The 25,459-nt window shown below is 45.0% G+C and overlaps 2 protein-coding genes across 5 annotated transcripts in view; one reads left to right on the top strand and one right to left on the bottom strand.

Moving 5' to 3' along the window:
* LOC115163602 (glycerophosphodiester phosphodiesterase domain-containing protein 5) overlaps positions 1-16,597 on the top strand; it is a 75,324-nt gene extending 58,727 nt beyond the window's left edge. For 2 of the 4 annotated variants that reach the window (XM_029715624.1, XM_029715625.1), the window contains 9 exons: positions 2,352-2,434; positions 6,815-6,965; positions 7,854-8,075; positions 8,710-8,867; positions 8,944-9,091; positions 11,139-11,221; positions 12,483-12,497; positions 14,052-14,164; positions 14,999-16,597. In XM_029715624.1, coding sequence (XP_029571484.1) covers positions 2,352-2,434; positions 6,815-6,965; positions 7,854-8,075; positions 8,710-8,867; positions 8,944-9,091; positions 11,139-11,221; positions 12,483-12,497; positions 14,052-14,164; positions 14,999-15,084 — 1,059 coding nt within the window. In that variant the 3' untranslated portion in view covers positions 15,085-16,597. Of the gene's footprint in view, positions 1-2,351; positions 2,435-6,814; positions 6,966-7,853; positions 8,076-8,709; positions 8,868-8,943; positions 9,092-11,138; positions 11,222-12,482; positions 12,498-14,051; positions 14,165-14,489; positions 14,754-14,998 lie in introns of all 4 variants that reach the window. The other 2 variants (XR_003869779.1, XM_029715626.1) reach the window with 2 other exon arrangements.
* A 1,496-nt stretch (positions 16,598-18,093) lies between these two features.
* LOC115163603 (heat shock 70 kDa protein 13) lies at positions 18,094-25,297 on the bottom strand. The gene is made up of 5 exons (XM_029715627.1): positions 25,119-25,297; positions 24,525-24,865; positions 22,528-22,741; positions 21,854-22,021; positions 18,094-20,681 (listed from the first exon to the last, which is right to left on the bottom strand). The coding sequence occupies exons 1-5, from the start codon at positions 25,141-25,143 to the stop codon at positions 20,092-20,094; spliced, it is 1,338 nt and encodes a 445-aa protein (XP_029571487.1). The 5' UTR covers positions 25,144-25,297; the 3' UTR covers positions 18,094-20,091.
* Positions 25,298-25,459: the final 162 nt, after the last annotated feature.

Raw genomic sequence — 25,459 nt, forward strand, 5'->3', positions numbered from 1 at the left:
TCAGTCCAGCCTCTCTCAGCCTATTGCGGGCAGTCTGAGCACTGATGTTGGGTTCGTGCGTTCCAGGTGTATTTCGGGTAGTTGTTGTTGCCATCCTTTTCCTGTCCCACAGGTGTGATGTTCAGATGTACCGATCCTGTGCAGGTGTTACACGTGGTCTACCATTGTGAGGACGATCAGCTGTCCGTCCTGTCTCCCTGTAGTGCTGTCTTAGGCGTCTCACAGTACGGACGTTGCAATTTATTGCCCTGGCCACATCTGCAGTCCTCATGCCTCCTTGCAGCATGCCTGAGGCACGTTCACGCAGATGAGCAGGGACCCTGGGCATCTTTCTTTTTGGTGTTTTTGAAAATCAGTGGAAAGGCCTCTTTAGTGTCCTAAGTTTTCATAACTGTGACCTTAATTGACTACTGTCTGTAAGCTGTTAGTGTCTTAGTGATCGTTTCACAGGTTCATGTTCATTAATTGTTTATGGTTCATTGAACAAGCATGGGAATCGGTGTTTAAACTCTTTACAATGAAGATCTATGAAGTTATTTGGATTTTTACAAATGATCTTTGAAAGACAGAGTCCTGAAAAAGGGACGTTTCTTTTTTTGCTTAGTTTATATGCGTATTCACTTTAACTATACATTCATGTACATACTACCTCAATTAGCCTGACTAACCAGTGCCTGTATATAGCCTCGCTACTGTTATTATTCACTGTGTTTTTACTGTTGTTTTTGATTTTCTTCTCTATTGTTCACCTAATACCTATTTTTTTTACTTCAAAATTGCACTGTTGGTTAGATCCTGTAAGTAAGCATTTCACTGTAAGGTCTACACCTGTTGTGTTCGGTGCACGTGACAAATATATTTTGATTTGAAATGCATCAGAAAGCTATTGGAAAGTTCAGAAGATCATCAGGCATTGACGTTGTATGATCTTCTGTGTAGAAAATAACATCATGAGCTAGGTTACCATCCAAACAGATTTGTGAGAATATAAAAAAATCTGCATAAAGAAAATATGTGCATTTTCTTTCACCGGACTTGTTGCTGATAAAAATGATTGCGTGATGTGCACACGATCGTTTTTTGCTTCTGTTTTGATGTCCCGAATAAAAATGGTATGTTCAATGTGTTTCCATCGCATTTTCAACAACATTTTCAATAAATGTGCCTATTCTGGTCTTGGCACATGCGCTCTAGCCAACCGCTTGCAGATACAGTGCACAAATCAATATTTGCGCATGGTGTTTCCACATAATACATTTTACCGACACAAAAAAATCCCACCATGTTGAATGAACAAATGTACCTGTTAACGTTCATAAAATTGTACCGAAAATCCTGTTTCCATCACAGCTGTCATGATTTTTTTTTTTTATACAGTGCTTTACTTGCATAAAAACTGGATGGAAATGTGGTTACAGATGCCCCCCCGCCAGTCTAATTTAGTGCTTGGTCTTGTCCTCTCTGTTCTAACAGCTTGGTGGCATAGTAGAGGGTAACAGTATGTACCTACCTGTTCCTGAGAGTCATGTCTTTCAGTGATGGGTTCATAATATTTGGAGCTTAAACCATTCAAAAGATAGAGCCACATTTGTAGGAAGAGAACAGAAACCACTCTGTTTATTACAACCTTGTCTAGCCGCTACCGTAGGTTACTGATGTAACCCCGGGTTCGATGAACCAAGCGCAAATTCTCTGGCCACCCCATTTTCAAATCAGGCGACCCCTAGTTTGGGAAACCCTGTCCTAACGACTCGCATACACAAAAACATGACCCATCCAGCGAGCTGCAGACAGATGCTCCCCAGCCAGCCGGTTGGGGCATGTTGCAGTAGTTGATCACCCCAGAAGTGAAATGCTGTGGAGAAATGAAGTCTTAAAAACCTGAACTCCCCCAGGACACACCACATGTCCCACTCTATTTCCCAGCAGCACTTTACATTGCTTTTCCCAGGTGTCGAGTCCCCTCACAGTATTAGACAGTTTGACCTTACGGTATCACTGACCATTATTAGTTTGACCAATGTGGCCTAGTATCTTGTATTGCACCAGTCAGTATATGTTCAATAGTCTGTTTATCAATAATAATTATGAGCTCATAACCCATTACTTTTAACTGGAATACATTCTCCATTTCCTGACACCCATTTTAAAGGGAAATTGAAAAAAATGTAACTTAATTTTCATCATCTCCAGCACCACCCCAACAATGTGGGAAAATGGCATGTTTCAAAGAAGTGTTAAACTTCTGAAACCTATATGAACCTGTGAACTCTGATTGCAGTAAGATATATGAAATGTCTCTGACCTCCATGAAACATCAGTATGCTGATGATGTTCCTCTCTGTCTGTAGCTGGCTCCAGAGAACACCATCCTATCCTTCCAGAGGGCTCTGCAGATGAACGTCAGTGGGCTGGAGGCTGACGTGGCCATCAGGTACACACACACACCGAAAGAGACTCGCAGTGCAGCCAAACTAGATCAATGGGGAGCTGCAGGGAGAGACGGCGAGAAGTCAAGTCTGTTGTAAGGTAGTTGATTGAGGAGTACAGCCAAGCACAGGTCAGCCAGTGTCATAATGCTGGTCTGGGCTTCCTGTCCAGGATTCAGCCGCTTATTACCATTCAGTGAGCAGCATCCGTTTTAGTAGCAGTAGCAGCATCCGTTTTAGTAACAGTAGCAGCATCTGTTTTAGTAGCAGCAGTTTTAGCAGCAGCAACAGCGGCTTTGGTAGCGTTTTTAGTAGGGGCAGCGGCCGTTTTTAGTAGGGGGGGCGGCCGTTTTTAGTAGGGGGGGCGGCCGTTTTTAGTGGGGGGGCGGGGGCGGCCGTTTTTAGTGGGGGGGGCGGGGGCGGCCGTTTTTAGTGGGGGGGCGGTGGCGGCCGTTTTTAGTAGGGGGCGGCGGCGGCGGCCGTTTTTAGTGGGGGGCGGCGTTGGTGGACGATTTTAGTGGGGGGGCGGCGGGCCGTTTTTAGTGGGGGGGCGGCGGCGGCGGACGATTTTAGTGGGGGGGCGGCGGCCGTTTTTAGTAGGGGCGGCAGCAGCAGCAGCGGCGGTGGTAGTTGCGGTGGTGGTGGTGGTGGTGGTAGTAGTAGCAGCGTCGGTGGTAGTAGTAGCAGCGTCGGCGGTAGTAGTAGCAGCGTCGGCGGTAGTAGTAGCAGCGTCGGCGGTAGTAGTAGCAGCGTCGGCGGTAGTAGTAGCAGCGTCGGCGGTAGTAGTAGCAGCGTCGGCGGTAGTAGTAGTAGCAGCGTCGGCGGTAGTAGTAGTAGTAGCAGCGTCGGTGGTAGTAGTAGCAGCGTCGGCGGTAGTAGTAGCAGCGTCGGCGGTAGTAGTAGTAGCAGCGTCGGCGGTAGTAGTAGTAGCGGCGTCGGCGGTAGTAGTAGTAGCGGCGTCGGCGGTAGTAGTAGTAGCGGCGTCGGCGGTAGTAGTAGCGGCGGTAGTAGTAGTAGTAGCGGCGTCAGTGGTAGTAGTAGCGGCGTCAGTGGTAGTAGTAGCGGCGTCAGTGGTAGTAGTAGTAGCGGCGTCAGTGGTAGTAGTAGTAGCGGCGTCAGTGGTAGTAGTAGTAGCAGCGTCAGTGGTAGTAGTAGTAGCAGCGTCAGTGGTAGTAGTAGTAGTAGCAGCGTCAGTGGTAGTAGTAGTAGTAGCAGCGTCAGTGGTAGTAGTAGTAGTAGCGTCGTCAGTGGTAGTAGCAGCGTCGGTAGTAGTAGCAGCGTCGGTAGTAGTAGCAGCGTCGGTAGTAGTAGCAGCGTCGGTAAGCAGCGTCAGTAGTAGTAGTAGTAGCAGCGTCAGTGGTAGTAGCATCAGCAGTAGTAGCCTCAGCATCAGCAGCAGTGGTGGTGGTAGTAGCATCAGTAGTAGTAGCATCATCAGCAATGGTGGTAGCATCAGCAGTAGTAGCATCAGCAGTGGTGGTGGTGGTAGTAGTAGCATCAGTAGTAGTAGTAGCATCATCTGCAGTGGTGGTGGTAGTAGTAGCAGCATCAGTGTTGGTAGTAGTAGCAGCATCAGCAGTGGTGGTAGTAGTAGTAGCAGCATCAGCAGTGGTGGTAGTAGTAGTAGCAGCATCAGCAGTGGTGGTAGTAGTTGCATCAGTAGTAGCATCAGCAGTGGTGGTAGTAGTTGCATCAGTAGTAGCATCAGCAGTGGTGGTAGTAGTTGCATCAGTAGTAGCATCAGCAGTGGTGGTAGTAGGAGCATCAGTAGTAGCATCAGCAGGAGCATCAGCAGTAGTAGCATCAGCAGTGGTGGTAGTAGTAGCATCAGCGGTGGTGGTAGTAGCAGTAGCAGTAGCAGTAGTAGTAGTGGTGGTGGTGGTGGTGGTGGTGGCGGCGGCGGTGGCGGCAGTGGTGGTAGTAGTAGTAGCATCAGTAGTAGCAGCATCAGTAGTAGTAGTAGTAGTAGCATCAGTAGTAGTAGCATTAGTAGTAGTAGTAGTAGTAGCAGTAGTAGTAGTAGCATCAGTAGTAGTAGTAGTAGCAGTGGTGGTAGTAGTAGCATCAACATCAGTAGTAGCATCAACATCAGCAGTGGTAGTAGCATCAACATCAGTAGTAGTAGTAGTAGTAGTAGTAGTAGTAGTAGTAGTGGCGGCAGTAGTAGTGGTGGCGGCGGCAGTAGTAGTAGTAGTAGTAGTAGTGGTGGTGGTGGTGGTGGTGGTGGTGGTGGTGGTAGTAGTAGTAGCATCAGTAGTAGCAGCAGTGGTGGTAGTAGTAGCAGCAGTGGTAGTAGTAGCATCAGTAGTAGCAGCAGTGGTGGTAGTAGTAGCATCAGTAGTAGCATCAGCAGTAGTAGCATCAGCAGTGGTGGTGGTAGTTGCAGCAGCAGCGGTGGTAGTAGTAGCATCAGTAGTAGTAGCAGCAGTGGTGGTAGTAGTAGCAGCAGTGGTAGTAGTAGCATCAGCAGCAGTGGTGGTAGTAGCATCAGCAGTAGTAGCATCAGCAGTGGTGGTGGTAGTTGCAGCAGCAGTAGTAGTAGTGGCGGCGGCCAGGACAGCACTTTCATAGACTCATGGCTGTTTTTAGATGACAAGATGAGCTTGAAGAGCAAATCCAATAGAGCGATGTTTGAATGAGTTGGATGCAGTGTGAATGTGTACGTACATAGATGTATGCTTACACGTACAACTGTGTCTGTGTGCTTTCATTTTGTGCCATGTTTATCAAATCAGGGTCCTCAGATCAAATTTTATTTGTCACATGCGCCGAATACAACAGGTGTAAACCTTACTTACAAGCCCTTAACCAAAAATAGTTTTAAGAAAATACCCCCCAAAAAATTATAAATAAAATTAACAAATACTTAGAGCAGCAGTAAAATAACAATAGTGAGGCTATATACAGGGGGTACCGGTACAGAGTCAATGTGCGGGGGCACCGGTTAGTCGAGATAATTGAGGTAATATGTACATGTAGGTAGAGTTATTAAAGTGACTATGCATAAATAATAACAGAGAGTAGCAGCAGAGTAGAAGAGGGGTGGAGGGGGGCAATGCAAATAGTCTGGGTAGCCATTTGATTAGATGTTCAGGAGTCTTATGGCTTGGGGGTAGAAGCTGTTAAAAAGCCCCTATGAGTAGGGTGGCTGGAGTCTTTGACAATTTTTAGGGCCTTCCTCTGACCCCGCCTGGTATAGAGGTCCTGGATGGCAGGAAGCTTGGCCCCGGTGATGTACTGGGTCTCACGCACAACCCTCTGTAGTGCCTCGCAGGCCGAGCAGTTACCATACCAGCCAGTGATGCAACCCGTCAGGATGCTCTCGATGATGCAGCTGTAGAACCTTTTGATGATCTGAGGACCCATGCAAAATCTTTTCAGTCTCCTGAGGGGGAATAGGTTTTGTTGTGCCCACTTCACAACTGTCTTGGTGTGCTTGGACCATGTTAGTTTGTTGGTGATGTGGACGCCAAGGAACTTGAAGCTCTCAACCTGCTTCATTACAGCCCCGTCGATGAGAAAGGGGGCGTGCTCAGCCCTCCTTTTCCTGTAGTCCACAATCATCTCCTTTGTCTTGATCACGTTGAGGGAGAGGTTGTTTTCCTTGCACCACATGATCAAGTCTCAGACCTCCTCCCTATAGGCTGTCTCGTCGTTGTCGGCGATCAGGCCTATCACTGTTGTGTCATCGGCAATCTTAATGATGCTGTTGGAGTCGTGCCTGGTTGCGCAGTCATGAGTTAACAGGGAGTACAGGATGGGACTGTGCACGCCACCGTGTTGAGGATCAGCGTGGTGGATGTGTTGTTACAATCACACAAAGCTCTGGGCTGCATTGAGCGTGTACACAAACACACACCCGAAGGGACAGGGGTCATTCAGGCACTAATTGAAGGTTTCAGTCACGCTATATGGTCACTGAAAACGATAATGAATGATAGGCTAAATTATGTGTTTGGTCTGATTTTAGTTGCTTGCTTGGGATGCAATCTTACGAAAGCGTTGTGATTCTGACTAACAATTTCAAGTGTAGGTAATGTGTTTTTGTTTTCCATGTCTTACAACCTGAGGTTAACTGAAAAGGTGGGGAAATTATTTGGCATTCAAAGTGAAGGTGAAGCAAGCAACATGAAAGTAGCTTTCATGTAATGTGAGTTTTGCCTCAAACAGCTCTAGTCTTTTCCCTTCATGATTGAAGGTTTTTGGCGCTTCCCTAGAGAGCATTCAGTATTTCTATTGTAAGAACTTCCACTTAGAATCACAAAACATCAGGGGATATAAACTTCTGAGAAATAAGATGATCATATGATGTTGAACAACACTGTACGGCACTGAATATACTATTGTATTGGTAGACCTGACTGTTTAAATCTTTCCTGTCCTAGCCTTGACGGGGTGCCGTTTCTGATGCGAGACCGCACCTTGAGGAGGACTACAGACGTGGGGAAGGTGTTTCCTGCCAGACAGCTGGACGATGCCTCCTCCTTTAACTGGACAGACTTACACAGCCTCAATGCCGGCCAGTGGTTCCTCAAGGTACCACAATGTGACTCACACCCCGCTAAGGAGGAATGCTACATTCACACCCCCGCTAGGGAGGAATGCTACATTCACACCCCCGCTAGGGAGGAATGCTACATTCACACCCCCGCTAGGGAGGAATGCTACATTCACACCCCCGCTAGGGAGGAATGCTACATTCACACCCCCGCTAAGGAGGAATGCTACATTCACACCCCCGCTAGGGAGGAATGCTACATTCACACCCCCGCTAGGGAGGAATGCTACATTCACACCCCCGCTAGGGAGGAATGCTACATTCACACCCCCGCTAGGGAGGAATGCTACATTCACACCCCCGCTAGGGAGGAATGCTACTGTCTGTCACACCCCCGCTAGGGAGGAATGCTACTGTCTGTCACACCCCCGCTAGGGAGGAATGCTACTGTCTGTCACACCCCCGCTAGGGAGGAATGCTACTGTCTGTCACACCCCCGCTAGGGAGGAATGCTACTGTCTGTCACACCCCCGCTAGGGAGGAATGCTACTGTCTGTCACATCCCCCGCTAGGGAGGAATGTTATGCCATCTTTCTCTCTCTGAAGGTTTCTAACCAAATGTAAGCATGCATGAAATGTATCTTTGTAGGACCTCACACCACCCTTTCTTTCACTAGGTCTATATTTCTCCTCCATGCTTTGGATCCATTTCATTGCCACTCGGCTGATAAGAAATCTCATTAATGAAGTGGAGAAATTGCCTAATTTTATCAATCAAGATTACTTCCCTGGATTGAGTTAAAATAAAATTGACCCAAACCCTGATCTCATCATAAAGTGATGTATTATTACAATTGCTATGTAAACCTAGAAATACACTAAATTGATTAGCTTGACTGTGAGTACCTGTGTGCTTTGTCCTCTAGGATGACCCATTCTGGACGGTCCAGTCCATGGCTCAGAGGGAGGTGATGCTGGTGGGGAACCAGAGTGTGTGTAGTCTGGAGCAGCTGCTGAGGCTAGCCACCCTCCATAACCACACAGTGGTGTTCAGCCTGCGACGACCCCCGCACGGACACCCCTGCTACCACAGCTGGATCAACGATACCCTGGAGGTCATACGCCAGTCTGGGATACCACAGCACCTGGTGAGACCGGCATCACACACTGTTCCCCTTAGGGGTTGTAGTAGAGGAAGATAACACTAGTGTACACGACTGAGATAGTGGTCCTTTGGTAGAGCATGGCGCTTGTAATGCCAGGGTAGTGGGTTTGATTCCAGGGACCACCCATACTTAAAATGGATTCACACATGATTGTAAGTCACTTTGAATAAAAGCGTCAGCTAAATGGCATTTATTATTATTCTTATTGTTATTATTATTAGATAGTGGACAGAACCTTGTTAGGGCTCAGACAGTCCCCTATGGAAATCAAGAGGAGGAAAACACAACTCATAGCAGAGAGATGGAACTGTCAGCTTGAGGCTGACCTGAAGGTTGCCTGTGACATCAATCAATGTCACAATCATTACTGTCATCTCTGATGTCTGTTAGCTAGTCAATATGGCCACTGTTAGCTAGTCAATGTGGCCACTACCTACACCCACCCTGTCTGTCTCTGTCTGCTAGCTAGTCAATATGGCCACTACCTACACCCACTTTGTCTCTGTCTGTTAGCTAGTCAATATGACCACAACCTACACCCACTTTGTCTCTCGCTCTCTCTCTCGCTCTCACACTCTCTGTGTGTGTGTGTGTGTGTGTGTGTGTGTGTTGGCAGGTGATGTGGACCCCAGACTGGGACAGGGGGCAGGTAAGACAGGTGGCTCCAGGGCTCCAGCAGACGTCAGTAGAGAAGCTGCCTCCTCAGGTCCTTCACCAGCAGGGAATCAGCAGACTACTGTTACGTTACAGCCAGGCCAGCCCCTATGACATCCGGTGGGTTAACACACACATACACGGACACACTTCTTCTGTATATGTGTGTATGAATGTGTCTGTCTGCACCCCCCAGAGAGTTCTCCAGGAGCAATGTGAGTGTGACTCTGTACACAGTCAACGAGCCCTGGCTGTTTTCTGTACTCTGGTGCAGCGGGGTCTCCTCTGTCTCCTCTGAAGCCCCCAACATCCTCAGAAAGGTTCCTTACCCCATCTGGCTCATAGTAAGTCTCCCACAGCACCCTCTAGCACCCACACCATTACCCCTACACCATTACCCCTACAGCACCCACACCATTACCCCTACAGCAACTACACCATTACTCCTACAGCACCCACACACAATTACCCCCACACCATTACTCCTACATCACCCAAACATTACCCCCACACCATTACCCCCACACCATTACCCCTACAGCACCCACACCATTACCCCTACAGCACCCACACCATTACCCCTACAGCACCCACACCATTACCCCTACAGCACCCACACCATTACCCCTACAGCACCCACACCATTACCCCTACAGCACCCACACCATTACCCCTACAGCACCCGCACCATTAACCCTACAGCACCTACACCATTACTCCTACAGCACCCACACCATTACCACCACACCGTTACTCCTGCAGCCCCCACACCATTACCACCACACCGTTACTCCTGCAGCCCCCACACCATTACTCCTACAGCACCCCCACACCATTACTCCTACAGCACCCCCACACCATTACTCCTACAGCATCCACATTGCCCCAGGCCCTCTTGGCACTCCTCTCTGGGTTAGCAGACTGACTCCCAGCAGGGAACACTGTGTGGTGAAGACTACAGAATAGAGCCCATCCTGGGTGAGATTCACATGGAGTTCAGGATAGCACTGCATATTTTACCCACCCTGTCTCTCTGTCTGTTAGCTAGTCAATATGGCCACTACCTACACCCACCCTGTCTCTGTCTGTTAGCTAGTCAATATGGCCACTACCAACACCCACCCTGTCTCTCTGTCTGTTAGCTAGTCAATATGGCCACTACCAACACCCACCCTGTCTGTCTTTCTGTCTGTTAGCTAGTCAATATGGCCACTACCTACACCCACCCTGTCTGTCTTTCTGTCTGTTAGCTAGTCAATATGGCCACGACCTACACCCACCCTGTCTCTCTGTCTGTTAGCTAGTCAATATGGCCACTACCTACACCCACCCTGTCTCTGTCTGTTAGCTAGTCAATATGGCCACTACCTACACCCACCCTGTCTGTCTCTGCCTGTTAGCTAGTCAATATGTCTACTACCTACACCCACCCTGTCTGTCTCTGTCTGCTAGCTAGTCAATATGGCCACTACCTACACCCACTTTGTCTCTGTTTGTTAGCTAGTCAATATGGCCACTACCTACACCCACCCTGTCTCTGTTTGTTAGCTAGTCAATATGGCCACTACCTACACCCACCCTGTCTCTGTTTGTTAGCTAGTCAATATGGCCACGACCTACACCCACCCTGTCTCTGTCTGTTAGCTAGTCAATATGGCCACTACCTACACCCACCCTGTCTCTGTCTGCTAGCTAGTCAATATGGCCACTACCTACACCCACCCTGTCTCTGTCTGCTAGCTAGTCAATATGGCCACTACCTACACCCACCCTGTCTGTCTCTCTGTTAGCTAGTCAATATGGCCACTACCTACACCCACCCTGTCTGTCTTTCTGTCTGTTAGCTAGTCAATATGGCCACTACCTACACCCACCCTGTCTGTCTTTCTGTCTGTTAGCTAGTCAATATGGCCACTACCGACACCCACTTTGTCTCTGTCTGTTAGCTAGTCAATATGGCCACTACCTACACCCACCCTGTCTGTCTCTGTCTGCTAGCTAGTCAATATGGCCACTACCTACACCCACTTTGTCTCTGTCTGTTAGCTAATCAATATGGCCACTTCCTACACCCACCCTGTCTCTGTCTGCTAGCTAGTCAATATGGCCACTACCTACACCCACCCTGTCTGGTAGTATGGGATCTAGGTGTATGTGGAACTTCTTTAAATTGTCCTTTCACTCCTAGTTACATTATTCTGACTAGAGTATTCTCTTTTTGTTAACCTTTGAATAACTAGTCCGTTATGCATTGAACATTAATTACTGTACCTCAATATTACATCAATTTCAATATTTCATCATTTTAGGAAAGTATGATTTGTTCTAGGTTTGAGTTGTTTTAGGAGACGCTGCGACCTGGTGGTCTAATGCTGCCATGATGTGTTTCAGAGTCCAGATGAATACTGTCTGATCTGGGTCGCTGCTGATCTCATCTCCTTCACTGTAGTTATAGGAATTTTTGTATTCCAAAAGTAAGTCCTCCTTTTCTGCTGATTCTTTTTTCTCTCTCAGGATGTAATTTTTAAATGTAGTACTAGGTGGTCATTAATCTGTGTCTTTACTGGAGATTTATTAGTCAACTGATTTAAAGGAGGAAGAAAACAGATGCAAGCTTTTTTTTACTATGCCTACATAGCACTGGGCATGGGAATATTGTCAACTCTCACTCACTCTCTCGCACACACACAATGACCTGTTATTACTGCTGTAGTGCCTCTGGCAGCCTTTACACAGTTAACACAGCTCTTCCTCCCTCTGTGTCTGCTTCACACCCTCTCCTACCACCCAGCGGTGTGTGTTCTACCTCTCAGGGGCTTAATGTTCAATAATATAATGATATCCGCCATACAGCAGATACTTTTATCCAAAGCGACTTAGTCATGCATGCATTCATTTATTACGTATGGAGTGGACCTGGGATTCCAACCCACTATCCTGGCATTGCAAGAACCATACACTACCAATTGAGCTACAGAGGACCATCAGGCTCCTGTATATTGTACAAGCACACATTAACAGAACTCTGCATACACAGATTACCGTTATATTACATTAATTAGGGTTTCCCCAAGGGAAGATGAACCATATATATATTTTTTAAGGTCATTGTTGATCGTCGACAGTGAATCTAATACAGTGTTTTCTACACCTTCCTACCCCAAATAACTTCAGTGAAAGGCAAGAGTCCTTTAGCAGAGGAATACCATCCAGCCAATGGGAATACAATTGTGTAGTGGGTATTCACAGGCCATTTTCCAGCAAGTGTGTTAAAACACAGGAATGGGTGAAACTGTAGTTATTTGATAAAGCTCATTTACAATGTCAACACCGTGGCTTGGAGAATCAGCTGGAGAAGTGTCTCTCGTCAACCAAACAATGTTTCCATTTAAGTAACATGAAACCAGAAAGTATGCTTCCTTGAATCTTCTGAAAGACTGTAGGAAGCTGTTCCTATGGGAGTTTCTCTATGCTAAAAGGAATTTCACTTTCCTTCCTGAGCCATAACGCTGTTGTGGAATGGAAGACAGCAGAGCAAGATCTCCATCCTCTAGTCTTATGGTGTGGGGTTTGCTATGCTTAGCAAAGTGCTGGCCGCTGCAGCCTTCTAAACTGACCTCAATCTCTCCACCTTCTTTTGTCCTTGTTCCCTACTCTTCCTCCTTTTTCTTCTTCCTCCTCTTCTCTGCCTGATGTGCATGCTCCTCTTCTCTGCTGCATTCTGGCATCTCTCAGCTATCACATTATCAGGTAACTGGGTCAACTCTGACCCACTATGCGTTTCCTTTTTCTCCCTCTTCCACTCTCTGCATTTCCCTTTATTTCTATCTCTGTTTAGCCAATTTTGCTGTATCATTTCATCCTTTCTGTTACGTCATCCTTTAAATCTTAGATCTATCTCTTTTCTTTCTCTCACCTGTATCGTTGTATTTCACTGCTGCCACTTCTCATTCTCCCCACAAGAGGAGAGAATAAATACAAGTGAGACTAAAGTATCCCACTTTATCCCACTTGAGTTTTACTGTTTACATTATCGACCGAATGACAGTCTGCAAATTAATTATAGAATTGGATTAAACAAGGAAGAGCTATTTTTCATTTATGGTGTTGATTTGGACAAAAGCTCTGCTTTGCTGTTTTTGTAAGTGCATTGATGCATTAGCCAAGACACAATATTGCTAATGTAATCGTTTAATTTATGTGCCTCTATTTGTTAATTACCATAACAAAATTATATTGCGGAAGTAAATCTTCTTTCCTCCGATATTACTCCAGTTAGTGTTGTGATGCTCAAAGCTAGTCACAACCAATGATGCATATAAACCCTGGATGGCTGATGTATTGGCCATTAAGAGGCATTGAAGCCACCGGTCGGCCATATTGGCACTCCCTAGTAGACGCAGTCCTTCATAGGAATGAATGGAATTCGACAGTATTTCAATTAAATGTGATCAAGGACAAAATGACATGTATTTAAGTATAAAAAATATATATTTTTATGTTTAGCTCACATTATATAATGTACGAGTATGCATTAAGGTGTCTGCAATAGAATAAATGGGGCAAAAACGAATGTAGACTTTATTAAAGGAATTTCTATAGCTTCCCTACCATTGTAAAACATATTTTGAGAGTGCCAAGATGGAGGCACGGTGGCTTCAACACAGCGCCCCCTATCAGTCATCTAGTGTGTATATATAAATCATTGGTCACAACTAGTCAGTAACGGATCACAACTAGTTATTAACTGAAGTACGTTCTTTCAGAGAAGTGGAGAAGTCTTTGGCTCATACTCTGGTACATGTCCTTGTAGATCCAGTACAGCAACCAACTTCAATATCCGTCTGTTTGCTTGGTGTCATTTTGAGGTCAGCCAAATAGAAGTAGAAGAATTTGAGGAAAAATGGTGTCCAGGGCCCACACACGTTGACCTAGAGTAGCAATCTCCACGCAAAATGGCTGACACATTTTGACATGCCGTTAGCTTCATATAGGACAGGTCCTTGAGAGCAGAGGCAGCAGTACTGTGGTATGACCAGAGGCTCTATATCAGGGCTCTCAACCCTATTCTTGATGAGCTATCCCCCTGTTGGTTTTCACGCCAACCCCAGTTGTAACTAACCTGATTCAACTTATCAAACCGCTAATTATTTTAATCAGGGTTGGAGTGAAAACCTACAGGAGGGTAGCTCTCCAGGAACAAGACTGTAGTGAAAACCTACAGGACGGTAGCTCTCCAGGAACAGGGTTGGAGAACCCTGCTCTATATGATGTCCTGCCCTCTGTGTGACATTTCCTATCCAGGTGGAGGTTGAGTGGCATGCACAGCTACAACCCTGAACAGATCATGCTGAGTGCCGCGGTCCGAAGGTCCAGCAGAGACCTCAACATCATGAAGGAGAAACTCATCTTCTCCGGTAAGGAAGGACCCCACAGAGAGGAGAGCTGCACGGCCTGTGTTTACTGTATTGTGTGTTTGTTTCTCTGGCTGTGTCCCAGTACTCTGAAATGGCTTCCTCTCCTTTTCTCCTCTCCTTATTTATTTACCACTGATCTGATGACATTGGATAGATGAAGTGGATGCCTGATGGTTTTGGACAGCCATATTGCCTATTAATCAGTGGTCACAGAAAAGGAGACAAGGAAAGGCAGCCATTTTAGGAGTGTCTGGGGATGTCAGTGTGTTACCCTATCCCAGCATGCATCTCTCTGAGTGTTTGTAATGTAATTATCCTTCCCAAGGTCAACCGCAGTAGCAGTCTCAACCTGTGTGTGTGTGACCTGCACTCCTCTCCACCTCCACTCCTCTTCATCCTGCCATCTCTCCATCCTCCTCTACCTGCTGTGACCATTCCTTCGACCATTCCTCCTCCCTTCCCTTCTCTCTCTGCCTGCCCCGCCTTCCCCCCTCTCCTCCCCAATCACCCACCAGAGACCCGTGTCATTTAAAAGGGTGCCTAGAGAGCCCACTGAGACCCACCAGCCTCTCCTGGTGGGTGGTGAAAGGTACGTCTGATGATGATGATGAGGGTCTTCAATGACCATCAGTCAGTCCAAACCACTCTAGAATAACCACTAGTAGGTATAATCACTTATAAGAGATAAGTGGTGACATACAGAGCAAAGAAAACCTAAGGGATTTCTCTGGTCTGTTTTGGATGATCTGTGTATTGATGTGGTTTGTGTTGTACACTATCAGTGAAATACCCTGTGAACACTGACTGATGTCCCTTCTCTCTTCTGCCTCCCAGAGGTGAGCAATGGTGTGGGCAGTGCTGAGGACATGTTCATGGAGAATGGCTTCGACTACTACAACAACGAAGGCATCTCCCATTGACTCTCACTCTCCTAATGTGAATCTACTGAAAGACACCTGACTCTACTAGCATGTGGAAACTGAATAAATTAAGACTTCCAAGTGACTGTCTTGTGATTGGCTTATCTGTTATGATTACTATTGTTTTACTCAGTGTATCCATATAGTTATTGGTTTGTTCCTCCGACTGACTGGTTGACAGGCTGCTGTATGGCTGAAGAATCCAAGGCAAGCACCACCCATTGCACATTCTGTAAATAGGGTTGTTTTTGCTTGTTATATACAATGTGGGACTAAATGCACTTTTTATTGATGAACTGATTGATTCGTCAGATCTGTGGCCTCTTCTCCTCACCTCTATGGGCAAACCTTTTGGCTCGAGTTCCACATCAGGATTTCAAAATTCAGTGGAGGGTCGTGCATTTTTTTTTTTTACCAATTTGTTTGTCAATCTATTTGCTGGCCAGAAAAAGGGCAATTATTTGAAAATATATTGATCCATTTATATTTATATATATTTTACTTAAACCTCCCGTGTGCTGGGATTGAAAGGGTTCATGGGCCGGATCTGGCCCTCGGCCGTAGTTTTTCCCACCCCTGCTCTAGATGCTTTGGAGCCGCTACCCCCCCAATGCTTATTTGTTTGTTTCTACACTGTTATTTGGATTTCTTGCAGTCACTTTATAGCACAGCCAATTCTTATTATTTACAGGAATTACTATTTGTGCAGCATGCTCCTTTTTCTTGCCTTTGGGCGGTATTATAATTTATAGGAACAAAAAGAACATGAACAAGCTGTTTACAGAAGTCCTGCCTTCCCAGACTGAAATAGTTACATGATGTAAGATAATGATTTGAATAGATGTTTTGAACAGCATTTCCTTCATCCAAGCATATGATATACAATATTAAGTGACTTGTGGAGCTGTGCTGTCTCGGGCCGGGCTTGTGTTCAGGCACAACTGATGTTTACTCAGTGTTTTTGCGACGTTTTCAGTTCATTGTGAATGTGTTTTGATTTTTAAATATGTACAGTGCATGTATTATGGCAGTAGAGATTTCACCCCTACCCTCAGTGTGCAGTCCTACATGGAGTGTGTGCATATTACAGATGTTTTAGGTGCTATGGCTGGCTGAGCATTATATTGGATATGTCATCCTGATTATGTATAATAATAGCAATAGTGTTGAAAAGTTTATGAAAGTAATTTAAATACTTTGCCGACCCAACTTCTCAATGGCATTTGAAAAGCGAAGTGCTTCAAATCAATTGGTTTCTATAGGGGAACATCAGAGGGTGTCTGTGATGAAGTGGGGTGTGTTATATTATACAATTGGTTTCTATAGGGGAACATCAGAGGGTGTCTGTGATGAAGTGGGGTGTGTTATATTAACTGTGAAAATAAAGCTGGAGGGATGACGCTGAGTATCAGAAGAGTTCAAACCGGGTCAAGGAATGGATAGACTTGTTCATTTACTCCTTTGGTATTTGTGTGCCTCAGAAGTCAATATTAAAATGCTTCTGATACCGAAGTGATATCCTTTTATTGTGATTTTTTTGTTGGTGGGGTGCAGAGTATTTTCTAGCTAGAACATAACAAGCCATTTAGGTTGGCGTTACTGTAGATTTAGCTCATGTCAACCATATTCCTACTGAATGTGAATGCTTGATGTACAGTGGCTTCAGAAAGTGTTCACACCCATTGCCTTTTTCCACATTTTGTGTTACAGCCTGAAATTTAAATGGATTCAATTTAGATTGTCACTGGCCTACACACAAAATACCCATAATGTCAGTGGAATGTTTTTACAAATGTAATTAAAAATGAAAAGCTGAAATGTCTTGAGTCATGTATTCAACCCCTTTTGTTATGGCAAGTCTAAATAAATTCAGGAGTAAAAGGTACATGGACTAAATCCAGGTGTGCAAAGCTCTTAAACTCACCAAGAAAGACGCAAATATTCTAACAAGTAAATCTGGTTTATGTATTTCATTTTCAATAAATTTGCAAACATTTCTAAAAACATGTCTTCATTTTCATGGGGTATTGTGTGTAAAAATCTGTGGTGTACAGCAGGTCAGCCACCAGGGGGAGACTCGTCGAGGCCTGGTAACAGATGGAGTATACATCGAGGCGATGGCTCCATCTGCTGGACGTGCCAGGTCTCGACGGGCTCTCCAGCCAGGACTAATTGGAGCTGGTGAGTAATCAAGGGCGGATTGCTCACCAGCTGTGCAAGGCCCATAAAGCTGCCAGAAGGGCAGCACACAGGAGGAATGGGGGAAGAAAGGACTCCAGTGGTATTGTTGACGGTTGCAGAGGTAAGAAGAGGGAGTTCAGTTTTGTGCCTGACAGGATACAGCCAGACCTGGAATACCAGAAGACAGCATCCCGGAGAGGGTCTCATAGGGGAGACCTATCCTTTTCATCTAATCCTTCTCTGTCTGATATGGGTAAAGGTCTTGACCAAACCCCCTGGTCTGCCACACTATTTAATCCAGGCTGTAACACAATGTGGAATATTTTCTGAAGGCACTGAATGTTATATTACTGGCCCATGCCAGTAACTAACACCATTGTGGATCTCTGTTATACTGACATTTTTTTCACTCAATTATGGAGTGAGGTGGCAGGTAGCCTAGTGGTTTGAGTGTTGGGCCAGTAACCAAAAAGCTGCTAGATTGAATCCCAGAGCTGACAAGGTAAAATCTGTCATTTTGCCCCTGAACAAGGCAGTTAACCCACTGTTCCTAGGCTGTCATTGTAAATATGTTCTTAACTGACTTGCCTAGTTAAATAAAAATAAACTATAAAGTTACACGGCAAGATGTTACCACATTGCTGAAGAAGCTAGTGATAATGGTAAATGGATTTTGCCACTCGATGTGCTGGGAACATTATCACAAATGTTATTTTTATTTAACTTCCACCTGCACTAGAAAGTCAGTCTGTCATGGAATGAGGACCACAGGATGCATCTGAATGTTGATTTTCCCCTTACCTCAGTGGCAATCTCTGTTTGAATGGATTTGTTTGTATTTTCTTCATGAGCTTTATTACAATTTCACTACAGAAATTCAATAATGGTATTTAGGGAAATTCTGCATTTTTTTGTTGAAAAGCAGCATGTAGTACAAGCAGATATCTGATGCGGCCATATGAGAGGGGTGCTTTGAAGAATATAAGCAAAAATATCTGTTAAATTACATACTCAAATTCCTATAGCATATCGCTACAGAGAACTGAAATTAGTACATTATCTGAGGCACGTTCAACAAGGAATGCATTCAAACTGTTTAGAGGTTTGTTCAAAAAGGTAAAGGCATACAGTATTTAGATTTGTCTGCTGCATCAGCCCTGACTACACTGGTATTTTGGAATGTACATTTCATACATGAGATAATTAGAATTGACTAATAATAGTAAATGATCAAGCAACATGTTTGTTCTCCAATGCCAGGGGCTCTCACAGCCACTACCATTACTCTACAACCAGCGGTCTTGTGGCACACGGTAACACAGCCACTACCATTACTCTACAACCAGCGGTCTTGTGGCACACGGTAACACAGCCACTACCATTACTCTACAACCAGCGGTCTTGTGGCACACGGTAACACAGCCACTACCATTACTCTACAACCAGCGGTCTTGTGGCACACGGTAACACAGCCACTACCATTACTCTACAACCAGCGGTCTTGTGGCACACGGTAACACAGCCACTACCATTACTCTACAACCAGCGGTCTTGTGGCACACGGTAACACAGCCACTACCATTACTCTACAACCAGCGGTCTTGTGGCACACGGTAACACAGCCACTACCATTACTCTACAACCAGCGGTCTTGTGGCACACGGTAACACAGCCACTACCATTACTCTACAACCAGCGGTCTTGTGGCACACGGTAACACAGCCACTACCATTACTCTACAACCAGCGGTCTTGTGGCACACGGTAACACAGCCACTACCATTACTCTACAACCAGCGGTCTTGTGGCACACGGTAACACATACCATAAGCCTTGGGTCTTTTTATGGCACTTACAATAAGTACTTCTATATACAGGTAGCTTAGTGGTTAAGAGCGTTGGGCCAGTAACCAAAGGGCCCTGGTTTGAATCCCCAAGCCGACAAGGTGAAAATTGTCGACATGCCCTTGAGCAAGGTGCTTGCACCTGTAAATCACTCTTATCCAGAGTGTCTGCTAAATGACTAAAATATAGAAGTACTAAATGTCAGACTGTGTACACTGTGATTCTTATAATGCAATTGCACCAGAATGATGATGCTGGCTAACAAGTTGTATCATTTTCAAAGTGCAATATTTAGCGTAAGTTGGTATGCCCCTTATTTTGACAATTCATCAGTTATCCAATACAAAACCGACATCTCGCAAAGCTGAACATAGGCTACTGCTTGAATGTAAAGCTAGTAACAATATGTGCAAAAATATTTGGTCCAAAACTTTAATAGAATACTGCCCTAGTCAATAGGACTGGTAGTTCTTCATATCAGGTGACTTAAAAGCACAGAACCTAACAGTACAGCTCCACACAACCACAGCAGCTCTCTGAAAAGTCAAAAGAGCATTGTCATCCACTGAAAAACAAACACTCCTAATGTGCTGTACCCACCCCCATGCAGTACAAACACGCTCGCACACATGCACAGACATTCACTAGAAATAAATAAATAAATAGCTGACGGTGTATTGGCTGGTCACAGTTCTGTAGAAATAAAGGTCGTTCCCTGAATTGAATACCATTTCAATCTACCACAGTTGGTCCAATAAATTAGGCCAGCAGTAAACAAGTGATGGTGTAATTTGAGCTTCTTTGTGAGAATATATCCCAGTATCTATTTTTAGAGCTGAAGAAGATCATATTTTAACCTCATATGAGTACTGCACACGTGGTGGAGAAGGACAATTAACAGTTAAAATGCAGACCATCCTTAAATATGGCAAGTCTCTGTCTGGTGGCATCCTTATGCCCCTTGCAACCTCTCTAGACTAGATCAATTGAAGTTGGTCTTGCGGATGTGTCTGTTGGGGATCTCTATAGCGCTGACCTGTAGGGGCCAGGAGCCCCCCATGATGCCAGCCTGGATGGCCACCCCGGTCACCACTGCCAAGTCTGGGTCCACCGAGGTGTTGGGCTCCTTCCCAAAGTATTCACTGATCAGCTTCCTGATCCTAGGGATGCGGGTGGAGCCTCCCACCAGAACTATCTCATCCACCTCCTCCTTCCCCAGGTGGCCCTCGGCCAGCACTGTCTCTACAGGTACCAGAACCTTCTGAAAAAGGTCGCTGTTCAACTCTTCAAACAGCTCACGGGTGATGACTGCTTGGAAGATGACTGGGATTGGGTCCTTGGCGGGCCCCTGTGGTGGTTTCTTGGGGTCCCCTTGGGGCTCCAGGTGCAGGCGTACCCTGAGGTGGGCACTGGGCTGCAGGGTGAGGTTGAGTTTGGCAATCTCCACAGCCTGGCGGAGGCGGTGGATGTCCTCTTTGAGGGTGGGGGGAACGCCGTACTGCTGGCGGACCCTCTCCATGGTGTACTGGAGCAGCCTCTGGCTGAAGTCCTGCCCCCCCAGCTTGTTGTTACCTAGGAAACAAGGGTCATTCTCTGAGTCCAAGCATACTATTCATCTGTTAGTTGTATTGGGATAAATTCCATTTAAATTCATTATCATGTATGGTTTGAATTAGTTGTGCCAATTGGAAATGGTCCTCCAACTATACTGAACAAAAATATAAACGCAACATATAAAGTGTTGTTGGTCCCTTGTTTCATGAGCTGAAATAAAAGATCCCAAAAATGTTACATTTGCACAAAAAGCTTATTTCACTCCAATTTTGTTTACATCCCTGTTAGTGAGCATTTCTCCTTTACCAAGATAATACATCCACCTTACAAGTGTGGAATATCAAGGAGGTGATTAAAGAGCATGATCATTTCACAGGGGCATCTTGTGCTGGGGACAAAAAAGGCCACTCTAAAATGTGCAGTTTTGGCACACAACACAATGCCACAGATAACTCATGTTTTGAGTGAGCGTGCAATTGGCTTGCTGACTGCAGGAATGTCCACCAGAGCGGTTGCCAGATAATTGAATGTTAATGTCTCTACCATAAGCCGCCTCTAACGTCATTTTAGAGAATTTGGCAATGTGTCCACCCGGCCTCACAACTGCAGACCACGTGTAACCACACCAGCCAGCTTCTTTACCTGCGGGATCATCTGAGACCAGCCACCCAGACAGCTGATGAAACTGAGGAGCATTTCTGTCTGTAATAATGTCCTTTTGTGGGGAAAAACAAATTCTGATTGGCTGGGCCCACCCATTGCTGTGCCCCTGGCCAGTCATGTGAAATCCATAGAGTAGGGCCTAAAGAATTGATTTCAATTGACTGATTTCCTGATATGAACTGTAATCGTTGAAATTGTTGTGTTTATATTTTTGTTCAGTATACAATATGGCAAATGTTCCACTTGTACTGCCCAATTTAATTCCAGAACATTTGAGTCATTTAGCAGACACTCTTATCCAGAGTGACTTACAGGAACAATTATGGTTAAGTGCCTTGCTCAAGGGCATATAGACAGATTTTTCACCTAGTCAGCTCTGGGATTCGAACCAGCAACCTTTCGGTTACTAGCCCAACGCTCTTAACCACTCGGCAGCCTGCCACCCTACCTACCAGAAGAGAAATGAAAGTGACACCAACTAAACCATGCGTAACTACAACATGATAAGGAGTTGATTAGTGTCCTACCTGCCATGGCTCTGGTGAGGAACATGCCCCCTTGTTTATTGAGCAGAGAGACGTCCAGCGTTCCTCCTCCCAGGTCTACCACCAGCACGTTGAACACGTCCACCTTGTGTAACCCGTACGCCATTGCTGCAGCCGTGGGCTCGTTGATCACACGCAAGATGTCCAGTCCTGTGTGGTGTAAACAGAACAATCATATGTTAGTTACAGTTCTTACAGTGGGTAGTGTAGATTTTGTCATCAGAATTGTTTAATTAGCTTTTTACATGCAGAAGTGTTATATATTGCCTGCCTTTCATCTACACATAGGAGAGGAATCAAAGATCAGTAATCAAAAGATTTGTAGTCAGTAAAAAACAAAATTGTGAGCTCAGCTCGCCTAAAACTATCTGTCTTTCACTTACACAATGTGGAGGAACCAGAAAGATCAGTTTTAAGATAGGAATTATTTGCAGTTTGGTTGTTTTCACTTAAACAACAACAAAAACCACCTCAGAGCAGGCTCAACTTGCGTGACTGCTCAGTTTACATGCCCCAGGTAATAGGGTAACCCTTAATGTCAATCCCTGTATGATAAACTGTTTCTTAATGAGAATACAATAAAAACCTATACAGTGGAAGTAATTCCTGTAGCAGCGTTTACACATCATATACAGTATTGCCAGACAGAGACTGACCGGCCAGGTTGGCAGCCCTGATGGTGTAGTTCCTCTGTCTATCATCAAACTCAGCAGGGACAGAGATAACAGCCCTTTTGATGGGGACACCCAGGTGATGCTCCGCCATCTTCCTCATCTTCAGCAGCAGCCGAGAACCAATGAACTCGGGAGTAACTGTGAACGTCTGGTTGGTGGTGACCAAGAACTCTGCACTGCCATTCTTATTTATCACCTGAAAGAAAGGTATGTTATTACAAATGAAAGTCAGCAGTCATTGATATAGCATATTTATACACCTGCAATCACAAAGCTTATGTATCCAAATGCTAATGCTCTATTCAATCATTTTCACTGTGGTGTATTGACTGTCAAAGTAACTACATCACTGTACAGTTGAAGTTGGAAGTTTACATACACTTAGGTTGGAGTCATTAAAACTCGTTTTTCAACCACTCCACAAATTTCTTGTTAACAAACTATAGTTTTGGAAAGTCGGTTAGGACATCTACTTTGTGCATGACACAAGTAATTTTTCCAACAATTGTTTACAGACAGATTATTTCACTGTATCACAATTCCAGTGTGTCAGAAGTTTACATACACTAAGTCGACTGTGCCTTTAAACGGCTTGGAAAATTCCAGAAAATGTCATGGCTTTAAAAGCTTCTGATAGGCTAATTGACATCATTTGAGTCAATTGGAGGTGTACCTGTGGATGTATTTCAAGGCCTACCTTCAAAAACTCAGTTCATCATGGGAAAATCAAAAGAAATCAGCCAAGACCTCAGAAAATAAATTGTAAACCTCCACAAGTCTGGTTCATCCTTGGGAGCAATTTCCAAACGCCTGAAGGTACCACGTTCATCTGTACAAACAATAATACAGAAGTATAAACACCATGGGACCACGCAGCCGTCATACCGCTCAGGAAAGACACGCATTCTGTCTCCTAGAGATGAATGTACTTTGATGCGAAAAGTGCAAATCAATCCCAGAACAACAGCAAAGGACCTTGTGAAGATGCTGGAGGAAACAGGTACAAAAGTATCCATTTCCACAGTAAAACGAGTTCTATATCGACATAACCTGAAAGACCGCTCAGCAAAGAAGAAGAAACTGCTCCAAAACCGCTATAGAAAAGCCAGACTACGGTTTGCAACTGCACATGGGGACAAAGATCGTACTTTTTGGAGAAATGTCCTCTGGTCTGATCAAACAAAAATAGAACTGCTTGGCCATAATGACCATCGTTATGTTTGGAGGAAAAAGGGGGAGGCTTGCAAGCCGAAGATCGCCATCCCAACCGTGAAACACGGGGGTGGCAGCATCATGTTGTGGGGGTGCTTTGCTGCAGGAGGGACTGGTGCACTTCACAAAATAGATGGCAACATGAGGAAGGAAAATGATGTGGATATATTGAAGCAACATCTCAAGACATCAGTCAGGAAGTTAAAGCTTGGTCGCAAATGGGTCTTCCAAATGGACAATGACCCCAAGCATACTTCCAAAGTTGTGGCAAAATGGCTTAAGGACAACAAAGTCAAGGTAATGGAGTGGCCATCACAAAGCCCTGACCTCAATCCTTTAGAAAATGTGTGGACAGAACTGAAAAAGCATGTGCAAGCAAGGAGACCTACAAACCTGACTCAGTTACACCAGCTCTGTCAGGAGGAATGGGACAAAATTCACCAACTTATTGTGGGAAGCTTGTGGAAAGCTACCCTGAAACGTTTGACTCAAGTTAAACAATTTAAAAGCAATGCTACCAAATACTAATTGAGTGTATGTAAACTTCTGACCCACTGGGAATGTGACGAAAGAAATAAAAGCTTAAATAAATTATTCTTTACTATTATTCCGACATTTGTCATTCTTAAAATAAAGTGGTGATTTTAACTGACCTAAGACAGTGGATTTTTACTAGGATTAAATGGCAGGAATTGTTTAAAACTGAGTTTAAATGTATTTGGCTAAGGTGTACGTAAAACGTCCGACTTCGACGGTATGTACTGTACCTTGAATGGATAGCGAGCACTTTCCTGCTCAAGGAGCTCTTGTTCGAATATTTTTCCAATAAACCGCTTGGCATCATAGATGGTGTTTTGAGGATCATTGTCGGCCAGATTCTGACCCTCGTAACCGGCGAGAACTTCGGTAAGGGTGAACGACACCGTACTAGGGATGCTCTTCCGCCCCTCCTCATCCCCTATCACCTCCACATCCCCGGTACCCGGGTGGAATACTCCCACCGAGCAGAAAGTGGTCCCCAGATCTAGGCCGATTACCTTTGGTTTCGGTGGAGGCAGATAATGTTGGCCCAGATAGCCAGCTAGAAAAAGAGCCAGAATGACCGATCCTGCGACACGGAAGATATAGAAAAAGACGTGGGTTTAGGTATGGATGTTGTTTACGTAGCTAGGTCGTAATTAGCCTACTTATTTACATATTCACTCAGCGTTGACAGTTTGACACATTTTCAGCTAATTGACTGCTAATAATGATTTAGGTAGCAACTAACCAGCTACCGGTAACTTGTCAGCCCACTTGCTAGCTAGCTAAACAGCTGGTTACACAACAACAAGCACACGTTACGGTTAAATCTTACTTACCGATCATAGACATTTCCCCAGCCATTGTCAAGTATTGATCACCCCCGAACTGAGATGTAGTAAAACATCTACACTAATCTGTTGTCACCGCTTGACCGTCGTCACTAGTTACCACAGCCACTAAGTCATAAACCCCGCCTATTTGTAACATGTATCTTCTTAAAATGTGATTTTAAACCTAATCCTTAACCACACCGCTAACCTTATGACTAACCAGATCCTTAAATTAAGAGCAAAAATACATTTTATTTGATCATTCATTTTTACGATATATGATTTTGTGACTGTGGTAACTAGTAGAAATGTCTCTTGACGGATTGTGCATTCAGAATAATGTGGCC

The sequence above is a fragment of the Salmo trutta genome, chromosome 26, assembly GCF_901001165.1.
Source record: "Salmo trutta chromosome 26, fSalTru1.1, whole genome shotgun sequence".
NCBI classification, from domain to species: domain Eukaryota; kingdom Metazoa; phylum Chordata; class Actinopteri; order Salmoniformes; family Salmonidae; genus Salmo; species Salmo trutta.